We start from the raw sequence: 15,498 nt of genomic DNA, 5'->3' as shown, positions 1-15,498 counted from the left end.
TGTTGTATTACACAGGTGGAGTCTTGAGAGATCTGGGTAGATTCATCAGAGGGGTCATTGACCTGAAATATTAACTGTTTCCCTCTCTGTAGATGCTGCCTGACCTGCTGAATATTTCTAGCATCTGCAGTTTTTGCATTTTCGATCAGAAAGGCTTGGGGTGTGTTCAATATTCCAATAAAACAGGACAATAGGAATTGGATTCAGCATCTCCTTTCAAGATCTTACACACATGATCTCTGCCCCATGTTAACCAATTTCCCTCCCGTTTCTTCTCCATGACTCAAAATCATATTGATCCCTGAACTTGTCATTTGCCAGAGACCTGGACTGCTGTCTTCTGCCGCCCAGCAACTGACCATCTTTCAGTCTGGCAACTACTAGACAGGCAATACAGGAAAGGAATGGAGGGTTATGGGCTGAGTGCAGGTCGGTGGGACTAGGAGAGAGTAAGAGTTCGGCACGGACTAGAAGGGCCGAGATGGCCTGTTGCTGTGCTGTAATTGTTATATGGTTATATGGTTAATACAATAAAAATTGACAGGCAATACAATAAAAACTCTTTGAGCTACTGTCCCAAAGGCTTCTGCTTTTCCCGGGATTTCCCGGTCTTTCAGTTGCTGACCGGTATCTCACCTCCCTTTGTCCTCTCAATATCTGGGCCATAGAGTTCGAAAAATTATCTTGGAGAATGTTGTAAGATTGTGTATGAGCAATGTTGACCTGAAATATTGAACAGTGGAACTGAAAGCCTGGGAGAAATCTTTGATCTTCCTTTCACAAAATCTTTAGTATCCACCCATCTGCTGGAAATCAGTTTAATAACTTGCCTGACAAATGGCATAGATAGCAATGAAATTCAGTCCGAATCTTTCACTTAAGTGTCAGTTCAAGCCACAAGATGTGGGATTTGAATTGCCTGGCAATTTAATTCAAGAATAGAAACATTTGTACCATGTAGTCCTGAGTGGCTGAGGGCACTTGTGTTTTTTTTAAAATTAGACTGTAATTGCAGTTCATGAATCATTATAACATCCAAAGTATGAAAAAAGTCCATAATTAGAATCCACAAGAAGCGACAAACCATGAGCCCTTGAAACCTGAACTATTATTCCATTAGGCCACAGTTGTTCTGTATTTGACTTACTACCTTAAGCAAACAGGAAATATCAGACGTGAAAAGCCAAAGGTCTATTCCATTTCCTTTCCGCTGCCCTGGAAGTTACATATTGCAACGGTGATGGAAATGTTGACTAATCATGAGAATCATGCCCCTTGTCACTTATTGTAGAATATAACTAAAAGGTTTTTAGTTAAATAAACTGAATCTATGAAGCTTTTGTTTGTTGTCCTATTGTTAAAAAGTGAAGCATGTTAGATTGCCCTGACTCGTGACTTTTTACAATGATGTGTTTCTTTTATAATTCCTGACCTTAAAATCTTGTGAATATCATCCCTGATTTAAAGTGATTGAAAAAAGACACTACTATTTAAAGATATATAAATGTACATGCTATTAAAAAAATCAGATGAATTATCAAAGAACATATGTGCACAATCCTGGGAAATATTAATTCATAACAGGAGTAACGGTTGATCCTTCACGTCTTTCCTGCCATTTGGTTGGTCATAGCTGATCTGATTATTGGCCTCTTACTGTACTTTTCTGCCTGATCCTCATGCTCCTGACTCCTCTTCCTTCCAACAACTTTGAGGATGTGACTAAACACAGTAGATGTAGTGTATATGGATTTCAGTGAGGCATTTGATAAGGTACCCCATGCCAGGCTTATTGAGAAAGTAAGGAGGCATGGGATCCAAGGGGACATTGCTTTGTGGATCCAGAACTGGCTTGCCCACAGAAGGCAAAGAGTTGTTGTAGACGTGTCATATTCTGCATGGAGATCGGTGAGCAGTGGTGTGCCGCAGGGATCTGTTCTGGGACCCTTACTCTTCATGAGTTTTATAAATGACCTGGATGAGGAAGTGGAGGGATGTATTAGTAAGTTTGCTGATGACACAAAGGTTGGAGGTGTTGTGGATAGTGTGGAGGGCTGTCAGAGGTTACAGCGGGACATTGATAGGATGCAAAACTGGGCTGAGAAGTGGCAGATGGAGTTCAACCCAGATATGTGTGGAGTGGTTCATTTTGGTAGGTCAAATATGATGGCAGAATATAGTATTAATGGTTAGACTCTTGGCAGTGTGGAGGATCAGAGGGATCCTGGGGTCCGAGTCCATAGGACACTCAAAGCAGCTGCACAGGTTGACTCTGTGGTTAAGGCGGTGTAGGGTGTATTGGCCTTCATCATTCATGGAATTGAATCTGAGAGGTAATGTTGCAGCTATATAGGATCCTGGTCAGACCACACTTGGAGTACTGTGCTCAGTTCTGGTTGCCTCACTACAGGAAGGATGTGGAAGCCATAGAAAGGGTGCAGAGGAGATTTACAAGGATGTTGCCTGGATTGGGGAGCATGCCTTATGAGAACAGGTTAAGTGAACTCTGCCTTTTCTCCTTGGAGTAACGGAGGATGAGAGGTGACCTGATAGAGGTGTATAAGATGATGAGAGGCATTGAACATGTGGATAGTTAGAAGCTTTTTCCCAGGGCTGAAATGGCTAACACAAGAGGACACAGGTTTAAGGTGCTGGGGAGTAGGTACAGAGGAGATGTCAGGGGTAAGTTTTTTTTTAACTCAGATAGTGGTGAGTGCGTGGAATGGGCTGCCAGCAATGGTGGTGGAGGCGGATACGATAGGGTCTTTTTTTTAGATAGGGACATGGAGCTTAGTAAAATAGAGGGCTATAGGTAAGCCTAGTAATTTCTAAGGTAAGGACATGTTCGGCACAACTCTGTGGGCCGAAGGGCCTGTATTGTGTTGTAGGTTTTCTATGTTCTATGTAACTTATTGTAGGCTTGTCAAGTGGTGGGGAGCTTTTACATTATACAATGCCACATCTAATTATACTTTACATTTTACAATGCCTTTCTATATTCTACAATACAATCACTATTCTACCATGGCTATTGACCTCCATCAGTATCAACATCTTAGAACTTTTATAACGAATTGGTGTGAATGACATTGCCTAAACTTAGAGACACTGAGGTTAAAAGAACAATCAACCACAGAAACACCTAAATTAAATACAATCAAACCAAGTGCTATGAACCATAAACTTTTATCTTTGAATTTTGTTTTGGTATTCATTTATTTTAAATATGCATCAGTGACAATAAAAATTGAACACAATATCCTCCCATCCACAAGGCAAATAAAGTGCTATTATTTCAGATATATCTGCACTATATTAGATTTACTGATACATTTCTTGACTTTTCTGATTGTCTCTTTTTTTTAAAACCTTACTGAATGGTGCAGTGGATTCTGGAGTTACAAGATAAATATTAACATCCTGTTTGAATATTCTGTTTGGTAATGGCAAAACCAGTTTCACAGGTGTGTGAGTTTATTATTTGTAAGCTCCTTTACAAATTAAAAGAGCCAGTTAAAATTTACACTTCATAGTTTGCATAGAAATCACAGACTGCATAAAAAACTGAAGATGCTTTTTGTGTATCACAGGTAAACTGCAAGAATATTTATAACCACCATCGATATTACAAGCCATCTTCCCAAAGATAATAAAACTTCTCTTATAAATCCAACCAATAGTCCAACTCGTGCTGGATTTTTAATATGCACACAGCAATCTATAGTGGCTGTGGTCCCAAAAAAAGCTTAAGTTAAAGACCCAAAACATTCTGCATGAGGAAATGAAACCTACAAACATCTTATGAAATTGATCTAAACAGAAGTATTTATTGTAACTATAATTATGATAAAGAGTGTTTTGAGGAGCCTAGCTGTAATTGCATAGAACTCTGTGGAGACTCCATCTGGAAAAGCACATCTTAAATCTAGTCTCCCTACCCAAGGAATAATACACATGCAAGAAAAGTTTATCAGATTGATTCCTGTAATGGAGGCAAGCATCATCTGTGATGGGAAATGGATAGTTAATGTGGATTGAAAGAGTGGAGGGGAGATAAGCAGTATAAAGAGAGTGAGGGGGAGGAGTGGAGCAAGAGCTGGGTGGACGGAGGAGGGAAGAGTAGCAATAGTGACAGAGGTTAGGAGGTAATAGGCGGAGGGTGTGGGTTGCAAATCCTGGTGAGAACAATGGTGTCCTGCTTCAGGAGAGAGGTAAAGAGAGTAGTGTGTCTTTCAAATCCTCTACTAAATCCACCATCTCTACCACCAGTAAGGCCAAGGGCAGTGTGCACATGTGAAATATATTACTGTTCTTTCACCATCACTACATCTCTACCAACATGTCGGAAGTATCTAGGACAGAAACAGGTGGGTAACAGATACTGGGCTTGGAGTGAGTCACGGATCCTGAATATTGAATAAGTAAATAAATAAACCTCAGGCTTTGCTACTGAGGTAAAGAACCACCTATCATCATACTGAGTGACAGAGGGGCAGCAGCAGAGCTTGACTCCCTTACAGCTATATCCATTTCTCATATTCTTATAAATAATGATTTTGATACATCAAGATTTGGCCTATTATTTAAAATTGTGTCTTCCTTACAAATTAAGTCTAGTGATTAAACATTAATTTGTATCCCAGTTTTCACTGTGTAATATTCAGGAATTTCACTTATGGATATCATTTTCTCCACAGCAGATGAATATGCAATTCTCATCCACCATTTTGCCAGCTCTGAAGGTCCTTATTGAATAAAACTGCATGAATTATAAAACCAATGATCTATACACTTGCTGTTGATCGCAAAGACCAACTGTTCTGAACAACAAACTAAAATAAACTCAGGTTAGTTTTTTTTGTAATGTCAGTATGACCGCTTGCGTCAAGGAAGACAAGTCTCACTAAGTAGCACAAACTGTTGCCATTTTGACAAAACCAATACATTTTCCAGGTATCTGAAACTGTGTGAAAATATAACAGCAACCAGCTTTTAATAAGTCGTTCCAGTGGCAAGATCTGCAGCATTTTCTTTTGACAAGGAAGTGTGGATCATATTAGATAAAAGTTCATCTGTTCCTTCTTCCAAATCTGTTCTTTTAAACAGGTTCACCTGAGGAATGGCAATGCATTAGTAATGTATCCTTTAAAGATACAGTGCAACATTTCTTTTAAAATTCACTTATGGCTTATAATTAGCTCAGCTCCTGAATCCACTGACACAACCGGAGACCAAGCTTGCTGAGGTAGATACTTTCAGCTTCTTTCAGATAATATAAACAGGGTTTTTTTTTTTTTTTTTTTTTTTTTTTAAAAAGTTCTGTGATAAAGCTCCAGCTTGTCCATTGATCACTGTCACGTTAGTGATGTTCCTTTTGACTCTGAGTGAAGATGCCCCCATGAAATCTCCCCAGGACGCGAGCCATCTCCACTTTGCAGTTTCCAGACCAATTCTTCCTTCTCATGAAAAAGTCTCTCCTTCATCATAGCTTCCTTCTCCAAAGCCTGCTGCAGGGCCTCATGTTCCATGGATAATTTCCTAAAGTATAATATGTACAATAAGGCATCTGTTAATTAATTAAATGTATTCTTTGCTATTCTTTTATCACACTACTTATTGTTAACTTGTCGTCATTGTCTTTGGCTTTGCACTGTACTGCTGCCACAAAACAAATTTCATGACACGTCAGTGATAATAAACCTGAAGTTAATTGCATCTTATTTTTTTTAAATCACTGACTCACACGTGCAGCAGCGTGGAATACCCTCTTTATGGTTCCTTTGGATTTCCCGCTTCTTCCCTGGAGGAAGTCCCAATGGTGTCATTAGCTGTTGGTTGCCTCAACCATAACACGTGTTATTAAATTCAAAACAATTCGCCTTTCTGTTGGAAGCTGCTCCTAAATTGTTCATTGAATTTATTCACAACCTTAGCTTTATGGCTTCCAGTTTTAGATTCCCTGCAATGGAAACAATTCATCGCCATCTGCTCTCTCCATTTCTCCTCAACTTTTTACTTACCTCTTGAATTAGCTGCGACTTCTGCCTCATAATAAAGGAAAAACTCCCAAGACCTTCAGCAATTTTAGGTTCTTGTCTCATTTCAGTTCAAATACCATTCTAAATTTTTTATCTTTGCAAACTCCTATCAATTTATCATTGAATAGATTTCTTGCTTTCTACAGGACCTAAAAACATGACCTTTGCTATTGCAAAGTAACCAGTGCCTTAGAAAGGACTAGATAAGGTGGATGTGGAGAGGATGTTCCCTATGATGGGGTTATCCAGAACTAGAGGGCACAGCCTCAAAATTGAGGGGTGACCTTTTAGAACAGAGGCAAGGAGGAATTTTTTAGTCAGAGAGTAATGAATCTGTGGGATGCTCTGCCACGGACTGTGGTGGAGGCCAAGTCCGCAGGTATATTTAAGGCGGAAGTTGATAGTTTCCTGATTGGTCAGGGCATCCAAGGATATGGTGAGGACACAGGTGTATGGGGTTGAGTGGGATCTGGGATCAGCCATGATGGAATGGCAGAGCAGACTCAATGGGCTGAATGGCCTAATTCTGCTCCTATGTCTTATGGCCTTAAGTGCTTCATTATGGTCTGCCCTGCTCCTGTACCATCCGAATACTGATAATGCCAAGTCCAACAGATACATTATCTAACAATGAGCAATACTAGTACCTTGCAAAGGCCTGTTGGTTTTTCAGGCGAACTTTCAAGTCTTCATTTTCTTGCTGAAGTGTTTTAACTTTCTCCTCAAGTAAGAGGTTCCCTTCAACCTTATAGGACAATCAAGGGAAAGAAAGGTAAATCTTTGTTTTAGTAATGAAAATGAAACACAGCAAAATCAAGGAGACAGTGCTTGTGAATGTAATTTGATCAGTATTGACAGATGAATGTACCAGATTCTTCATCTGTAACACTTGCTTGTCCAGCTGATGAATCTTCTCATTCTTCATCTCCACCACAAAGTGTAAGCTCTCCAGTTCCTGAACCCAGAATAGTGTTGGTGGTCGCAAATTCTGAAATTTAAAGTACAAAGTGTGAGCTGCTCATTTACCCGTTCCTAATCTATTCAGAAAAATATTGTGAAACAGATTTGTTTATTGCATGCGCGCATCTTTGGAGAAGCACAAAAATCCTTAACTACTCAGCATCGGATTCAGATTTAATATTGTTGCATTTGCTAATATTATAAATTCTATTCCACACTCTGACCTTTTACTTACTCTCACCTGCCTATTACTTCCCCTGGGTCCTCTACTCTTTCCCTTTCTCCTATGGTCAACTCTCACCTCCTATCAGATTCGATCTTCTCTAGCCCTTGACCTTTCCCACTTGCCTGGCTCCACCTATCACCTTCCAGCTAGCCTCTTTCTCCTCCCCCCGACATTTTCATGCTGGCATCTTCCCTGTTCCTCCTCAGTCTTGTAGAAGGGCCTTGGCCCGAAAGGTCGACTGTTTATTCATTTCCATTGATGCTGCCTAAACTGCTGAGATTCTCCAGCATTTTGTATGTGTCAGTCTGGATTTCCAGAATCTGTAGAATCTCTTGTGATAAGGCATTCTGTATGCATTTTTGGCAGTTTGTTTGTCTGTCTAATGTAAGAAAAATCCAGGCAGCGCAATCTCAGAACAGAGACACAAGAGACGGCAGACAATGGAATCTGAAGCAAAAAAAAAAATACACATTGCTGAAGATACATGACTGGTCGAGCAGCATCCATGGAGGCAGAGGAATGGTTGATATTTCAGGTTGAGATCCTGCAGTCCAAGAGTTATTATTTTGCTGTTGCAGGCAACAGCACACCTTTGCTTCTTTGCAAAGGGAATTCCATGGATGCTAGTGAACTTACTGGCAATGATAATGATAGGAATACAGGAAATGCTGGGCAAAATTTGCACAGAGATGGTTCAAATTCATGTTCTACTATTTTGGTAGTCACAGGATTCAATAATAATGTTGGGGGAAGTAGTACAGCACGGTATAGGCCCTTCAGCCCATTGAGGCTGTGCTGCCACATGATTGCCTGATTAGATATTGTATTAATGAACAGGTGTACCTAATAAAATGGCCACTAAATATATCATCTTGTACACCTCTGCCAAGTCACCCCTCATCCTCCTTCATTCTAAAAAGAAATAATCAGGAAATTCTTATTCTACCAGAGCCTGCCACATTTAAGATACCATATTCATATTCTTTATCAAAATGAAACATTGATTGGACCGACACCAACTCAAATCACGAAGTTGCTTGGATAAGCTGCTCCGTAAGCTCACTGGAATATTAGTTTCGAACCTATTGCCCCTCGAAGTGCTGGGTGTATTGCTCAATTGTCCACTTCCGTATTTGTGCAGAAGTTAAATCAGCCCGTCACTTATTCCTCGAGTATTCCAAACAAAATCACAACATTTCCGTAGACTTTCTTGTTACAAGCGAGTATACATCAGAATTACATTCTCAGTTTGTAGAAGTCCAAATTTAAAAAAAAAATCACTGTAAAGAAAATGAGTGCATCCTGCTGGTAATATACAGCCACTTATTTGTACATGATTGGAGCATTATAGTTATATACAGACTGGGCTTGTTCTCTCTGGAATGGAGGAGGTTGATAAAAGTTTATAAAATGAGGGGGCAAGGAAAGGTATTCAGTAAAAATATTTATCCCTTGGAGTGGTGGTGGTGGGGGAGGGGAGGAGTGGGCATAGGTTTAAGTAGAGAGGAAGGAAATTTGGAAAGGAGCTGGGGAGGTGGGTTGGGATGGTGGAATCTTTCCAGGAAGGGGTGGTTGAAGAGTGGAATGCACTGCTTGAAGACGTGGTGGATGCTGACACCCTCAAAAGACATTTCAGAAGCACTTAGACAAGTACTTGAAAAACCAAGGCATGGAAGGCTACAGAGCTAATGAGGGTACATGGGATAAGTGTACATAGATGCAATGGCTGGCACAGAGATGGTGGGCTGAAGGGCCAGTTTCTGTGCTATACAGCTCTCTGACTCCAAAATGTGCAGATCAGAAATTTCACACCAAAACGTATCACTGGTTTTAGTCAGAACTACAAACCGAAGCATTAATAAATCCACATACCCTATCATCTCTGTTGAGACCTCTTCTTGATATTGCATCCTCAATTTTCTTCGTCTTCATTTGGAACGAGTTGACCTGGGTTGTAAGCTCCTCTATTCTTTCCTTATTAGAACAGCAACAGCAAATTAGGTCGGCATAACCAGAGATATATTCAGATTCCTATGTATTTATCTATCACATATACATCGAAATATACAGTGAATACATCGATTGCACTAACAACCAGCACAACCCAAGGAAGAGTTGGGAGTCACACATTTCGGCACAGTGTTCAGCAGAACAACACAAGCAACAGATAAAAAAACAGAAGGAACAGGAACAAACACACACACACTCACAGTTCTCCAACCCCAGGACAGGCCACACCTGGGCCTTCTGCCTACAGTGGACCCGTGGACACTGGGCCTCTGACTTCTGCAGTGGACTCACAGACTCAGGACCACAGCCGTTGGCCCTCTACTTCCAGGTGTGCCAACTTCAGCCAAACCCAGCACCAACTCTAATCCCATTCTGCCACCCCCAGTCCTCACAGTTATGCATGAGAAACTCATCCAGGGGAGAGGTGAATGACATAGCTCAGGAAAGAAGCCAATTACACAGGAAATCCTGCAGGAAATCCAGAATATACACAAAAAGTGCTGGAGGAACTTAGGAGGTCAGGCAGCATCTATGGAAACGCATAAGTAGTCGGCATTTCTGGGCAAGTTATTAGGCAGCCAGTTTTCTGATCTTATCTGACCACTGCTAGATCTTACGATTGCCCTGAATGCACTCTGTATTGAATTGAGGGAGTTAATATAATCCAAAATTTCTACTCTTAATTACTACCTATGATTCCCCTGGATGAGTGCACGTGTCTGCTTTCAGGGCATAATCTGTCCTTTGATTCCTCCGTGAACATCTGGTCTTTCCATGCTCACTGCCCGAGTTCACACAGGAATAACAGGAACCATGATAAAGAGCCTGCGCTCCTGGAGGGTAATCCAACAAGAAACCACCTTCTCCAGGAGAAGGCAGCAAGACAGAGCCAGGCTTGACAGGGGTGGATAAGACAGATGAAACACGAGCTCACCTTAAGGCAGTTGTTGGCTTTCTCAAAAAATTCAGTCAATGACTCTATCTCCAGTTTGTGCTGTTCTACAAGCTCTGGAACAAGAAAATACAGACTCCTCAGATTGGGGGTGAGCAATAGTACAAGTAAAACTTGAAATTTGCACATAATTGATTCATTCAATTACATATTTAAAATATCAATAAAATTGAAATTGTTTTATTAGTTTTATTTATTTATTGAGATACATGCAGAATAGGCCCTTCTGGCCTATCAAGCCACGCTGCCCTGCAATCCCCAAGTTTAAAATCCTAGCCTAATCACAGGACAATTTACAATGACCAATTAACCTACCAACTGGTCCATCTTTGGACTGTGGGAGGAAACCAGAGCACCCAGAGGAAACCCATGTGGTCACGGGGAGAAGGTACAAACTCATTACAGGCAGTAGCAGGAATTGAACACAGGTCACCTGTACTGTAAAGTGTTGTGCTAACCACTATACTACCACGTCACATGCACAGTGAAAAGCACATCTTGCATACTGTTCAAACAGATCAATTCATTGCAAATTGCATTGTGGCCGTACAAGGTAAAAACAAGAACAGAATGTAGAATAAAGTACAACAGCTACAGAAAAAGAGCAGGTGGACAACAGGGTGCAAGATCATAATGAGATAGACCACGAGTTAACACCCCACCTTGTTATTACTGGGGAATCATTCAATAGTGTGGTAGAAATTGTACTTGAGCCTGGTTAGACATACTTTAAAGATTTTACATCTTATGCCTGATGGGAGATGGAAGAAGAGAGAATGTCTGGTGAGGGTGAGGTCTCTGATTTAGTAAGCTAGGCTTTTAGTTTGATTTCAGCCACATGAAGAAGATGCCAACTTCTTTATCAAGCCCCATTTGATAGAAAGTTAAACCCATGTCCCCAACCTGGCAACCTAATACCATCTGTCTTCCAGTATAATGGAGATGAAAAACTTTATGTCCTTTAAGAACATTAAGTTCAGCACAACTGTATTCAGCCTAGACACTATTACAGGGTACTGACATTAGGTGTTCCATATGAATAAATTAATTAGTAGTTTCAAGAGGTAACAGAGTATGCTTTGGGAATTTGCAGAAAATAAATTACAATAAATGTTCAGTGGATTTTAGGGCAACTTTCTCCAGGCTGTTTTATCTCATTTATAACGCTGAAACATTGTTTATTGAAGCAGAAGTACAGAAACTGCACGGCAGTGGTGCGGTTTGCTCAAGGAACTCAGCAGGTCAGGCAGCATCCAACAGGAGGAATAAATAGCTGATATTTCAAGCCGAGTCCCTTCATCAAGACTGGAAAGGGACAGGGAATGGAACCAGAATAAGGGGGAGGGGGGTCAGAGAAGGATTACAAGATTGAAGGTATTTGGTGAAGTCAGGCGGGTGGGGGAGGGGGGTTGAAGTGAGAAACTGGCCTCTTTACTGGGAGCTCCTCTTCCTTTTCTGCTCTCTAAGATTGGTAGACAAGACCTTAAACCTATTATTAAACATACATTAAGAATTTGGTTTCAGTTTCGCAGATTTTTTGAATTATATAATTTTGTCCTTTCTAGTAAAATATACCATAATATTTTTTTAAACCATCAATCTTAGATCAGGCTTTTTTTTAATTTGGAAAACCAAAGGAATAATAACTTTTTTGGATTTCAGCTATTTTTTTCAGAACCTTGGATTTGATCAGAGTCTCTCTTCTCTTGGTTTTTCTCTCAGGATGGACTGCCCAGTCTTTTTTTTTTCTGTTTAGAATAGTGTCTTTTTTTAAATATATAAAAATTTCTAATAGTCCTTCTTTTCTTCATAAATTAATAAGAGGAGAATGAATTACATTTTTTTTTTCTCTATATTATACATTCTACATCAAATTTATACTTTGTAGGTCAACACTATGCGTGATTCTGATATTGTTTATCTTACTTTCTGTATGTACTGTTACTGACATATATACCAGAGATATTCTCCTCTTGTTTGTATACACACTTTTTAAAAAAAACATCAATAAAAAGATTGAAAAAAGAAAGAAAGAAGCTGGGAGGTGATAGGTGAAAAAGATAAAGAGCTGAAGAATGGTTCTGATAGGACAGGAGAGTGGACCAGGGGAGAAAGGACGGGGGGAGGGGAAATCAAAGGGTGATGATGAGCGGGTGAGGAGAAGAAAAGGGGTAAGAGATGATCCAGACTGGGGGATGGATAAAGAGTGAAGGGGGATGGGGAGAAATTACCTGAAGTTAGAGAAATCAATGTCATTTTGTCAAAATGGAGGCTACCCAAACAGAGTATGAGGTGTCGCTCCTCCAACCTGAGAGTGGCCTCATCGTGGTAGAAGAGGAGGCCATGGACTGACATGTTGGAATGGTTCAGTCAGTCAGCCAAGACTTACTGATCCAAGGGAACTTCCTGGAATAATCTCACTAGAGACGAGAATCAGTTGCTGAATTAGGGCCGTAGTGCTGCATCCCCCTCAGTGGCAAACATACTTGATATTCTTGAGGCTCACCTCCAGGAGCAAGATCTCTCAAAATCAGCCCCAGTAAGGGCTTAGTTGTTTGGTAATAGAATAAAAATAGAAAGTAATACAGTGCAACTCAGCATGTACAGTGTATGTGCTGTTACTAACCTTCCATCTTTATGTACAGTTGTAAAAGCTCTTTTATTATCCAAATATCCATTGGCTTTATGCCAGTTCTTGTTTCGGCATATCTATTTCAAGTGCTCGTGTTCATTTTCAACTTGTGTTTAAAGGGTCTCTGACTCCTTGCATTCCAAAGTCTAATTTAGCTGCATTGTGTGAGTGATGGAGTGCTTGAGGATTACTGTGTCCCCAGTTGTTCTGTTTTGCACAAACGTACAATTTGTCTGCATTTCCCTCTTAACTTGCAGCACTGTAAGTGCTAGGGTACCTAACACTGGAGGAATTTTATGAATTGCACTGTACCACTGCCACAAAAGAAAATACATTTCATGACATATGTGAGTGATGACAAACCCATTCCGATATGGGTTTCTGCTAGGGACTGAGAGTGGGAAGGGGGCAGGGAGAAGAGAATCATGGTTGGGAAAAGGGGAAGGGAGAAGAGAGGAAGAGAAATTCTGTAATGATCAATAGACTAATTGTTTGGAATCAAATAGCCTTGCCTGATGTCTCAGGGCTGGGTGTGTTTGCACCAGTGCCATCCCCACCCCCCACCCTGCCCCGGCACTCCTCTTCTGCCATCTGTCCCACACACCTCCTGCGGCACTCCACCCTCGCTGAGTACTGAGGGGAAAATTGATTCAGCCATGATGAAATGGCAGAGCAGACTTGATGGGTCAAATGGCCTAATTCTGCTCCTATATCTTACAGTCTTATATTGCAAGTCTTATATTACAGTCTTATATTAGGCTTATGTCAAATTATCAGCTATTTTCTTCTCTTTGTTTCTCTTAATCTTGTAATCAGAAACTTTTGCCATGGAGATAATTTTTGCATTTGCAGTTTGGGCATTAAATCAGTCATTACAGCAGTCATCCAGAGGTTACAGGCCAATTATCTGCGTTGTAAAGTGCTAGTGTCATTGAAACACACTACTATAAATGGTGTTCAAGTCCCAAAATAACTGTTCATTCCCCTCCATAGATGATGCTTGACCTGCTGAGTTCTGTTCTTTCCCCCTCAATACTTTTTGTCTCGTTGACTTTTTTTTCCTGATTACTTTGACCCTAAGGGGATTCAAGGACCCATTTTTTGACGTTGGTGGGATACCAATCCATTATGTGTTCTGGATTATTACCTTTAATAGTTGCTTTTATAGAATTTCCTCTGGGTCTTACTTTCGATACTTTAATTTGGGTGTTAAGAAGCTCATTTGCGAAAGCTAATCTCCATGTAGAGTGGAGCCCGAGAGACCGGAAATGTCCCAGGTTTAATCCCTGCTCCGCACTAAATTAGCTGTTACATGTAGAATAAAATGTGTTCTATAAATGCCCCCCATAACTGGGTGGAGTTAAGATGGCGACATGTGGCTTCCCCTTCAAGCTCATCTGCGGAAACAGTTAAATTCCTCTTTTTAATGTCTCTTTTTTCTCTTGGGCACGTGGCCAAGTGGTTAAGGCAATTGGACGAGCGACCTGAAGGTCGTGAGTTCGAGCTGCAGCCGAGGCAGCGTGTTGTGTCCTTGAGCAAGGCACTTAATCTGCGATGACACCGGTGCCAAGCTGTATGGGTCCTAATGCCCTTCCCTTGGACAACATTGGTGTCATAGAGAGGGGAGACTTGCAGCATGGGCAACTGCTGGTCTTCCATACAACCTTGCCCAGGCCTGCGCCCTGGAGAGTGAAGACTTTCCAGGCACAGATCCATGGTCTCGCAAGACTAACAGATGCCTTTATGTATACAAACAATTATGTATATAATTTTATTGTTTGCACAATATCCTCCTACATTTCCCCTTTTTATTGCTTGTACTTTATGACAGGGACACAACATGAAGATTTTTACTCCCCTGGATGTAATGAATAAATAAATAAACAAATAAACAAATGAATTAAGTAACCATTTTCATCAGTCTCACTTCTCCTCTCCCTCACATCATCTTCCCCTTCCAACCAGAAGTTCTTCCAGCCACATGTCAGCTCTTTTGTCAGTGAAGTGCATCTGTGAAGTATCAGTCTAGGTTACACATTCAACAGGGACTTGAACCCAAAATTTCCTATTTCTGAGGAAATTAGTTTATCAGACAAAGATAAAGGTTAGCTTTATTTGTCACATGTACAAAAAAGGCTGAAATACATTGTTTGTGTCAAATCCAATCAGCGAGGATTGTGCTGAGCAGCGTGCAAGTGTCGTCACACTTCTGGTGCCAACATAGCATTCTGGCAGCTTACTAACCCTAAACTCTACACCTTTAGGATGTGGGAGGAAATCAGAGCACATGAGGAAATCCAGAGAGAATGTACAAACTCCCTGCAGTCAGTGGTGGGAATCGAACACTAATCTTTCTGCTCGTGCTGAAAAGCACTGTGCTAATCAGTACAAAGTGGTGTTATAGTGACACTGCCACATAGCAACCCAAAGGATACCAACTCAGAATAGAGGGACGGCAATTTAGAACAGAGAAGAGGAGGAATTTCTTCAGCTAGAGAGTGGTGAATCTGTGGAATTTGTTGCCACAGATTGCAAAGGGGGCCAAATCATTGGATATTGTAGAAGTAAACGTGTGGACTATTTTCTGAACGGGGAGAGAATCCAAAGGTCTGAGATGCAGAGCGACTTGGGAATCCTTGTGCAGAACACCCTAAAGGTTAACTTGCAGGTTGAGTCAGTG

The 15,498-nt window shown here is 40.8% G+C and overlaps 1 protein-coding gene across 2 annotated transcripts in view; it reads right to left on the bottom strand.

Moving 5' to 3' along the window:
* Positions 1 to 3,196: 3,196 nt before the first annotated feature.
* The window catches only part of ccdc69 (coiled-coil domain containing 69), a 58,247-nt gene continuing 45,945 nt past the window's right edge, over positions 3,197 to 15,498 (bottom strand). For both annotated transcript variants that reach the window (XM_072264515.1, XM_072264514.1), the window contains exons 5-9: positions 10,169 to 10,242; positions 9,097 to 9,198; positions 6,907 to 7,026; positions 6,686 to 6,783; positions 3,197 to 5,538 (exon numbers count right to left, since the gene is read on the bottom strand). In XM_072264515.1, coding sequence (XP_072120616.1) covers positions 5,355 to 5,538; positions 6,686 to 6,783; positions 6,907 to 7,026; positions 9,097 to 9,198; positions 10,169 to 10,242 — 578 coding nt within the window. In that variant the 3' untranslated portion in view covers positions 3,197 to 5,354. The remainder of the gene's footprint in view (positions 5,539 to 6,685; positions 6,784 to 6,906; positions 7,027 to 9,096; positions 9,199 to 10,168; positions 10,243 to 15,498) is intronic.

Source organism: Mobula birostris, chromosome 7, assembly GCF_030028105.1.
Source record: "Mobula birostris isolate sMobBir1 chromosome 7, sMobBir1.hap1, whole genome shotgun sequence".
Lineage (NCBI taxonomy): Eukaryota > Metazoa > Chordata > Chondrichthyes > Myliobatiformes > Myliobatidae > Mobula > Mobula birostris.
The sequence above is the reverse complement of the archived record's forward strand: the minus strand, read 5'-3'. Positions and strand labels throughout refer to the sequence as shown.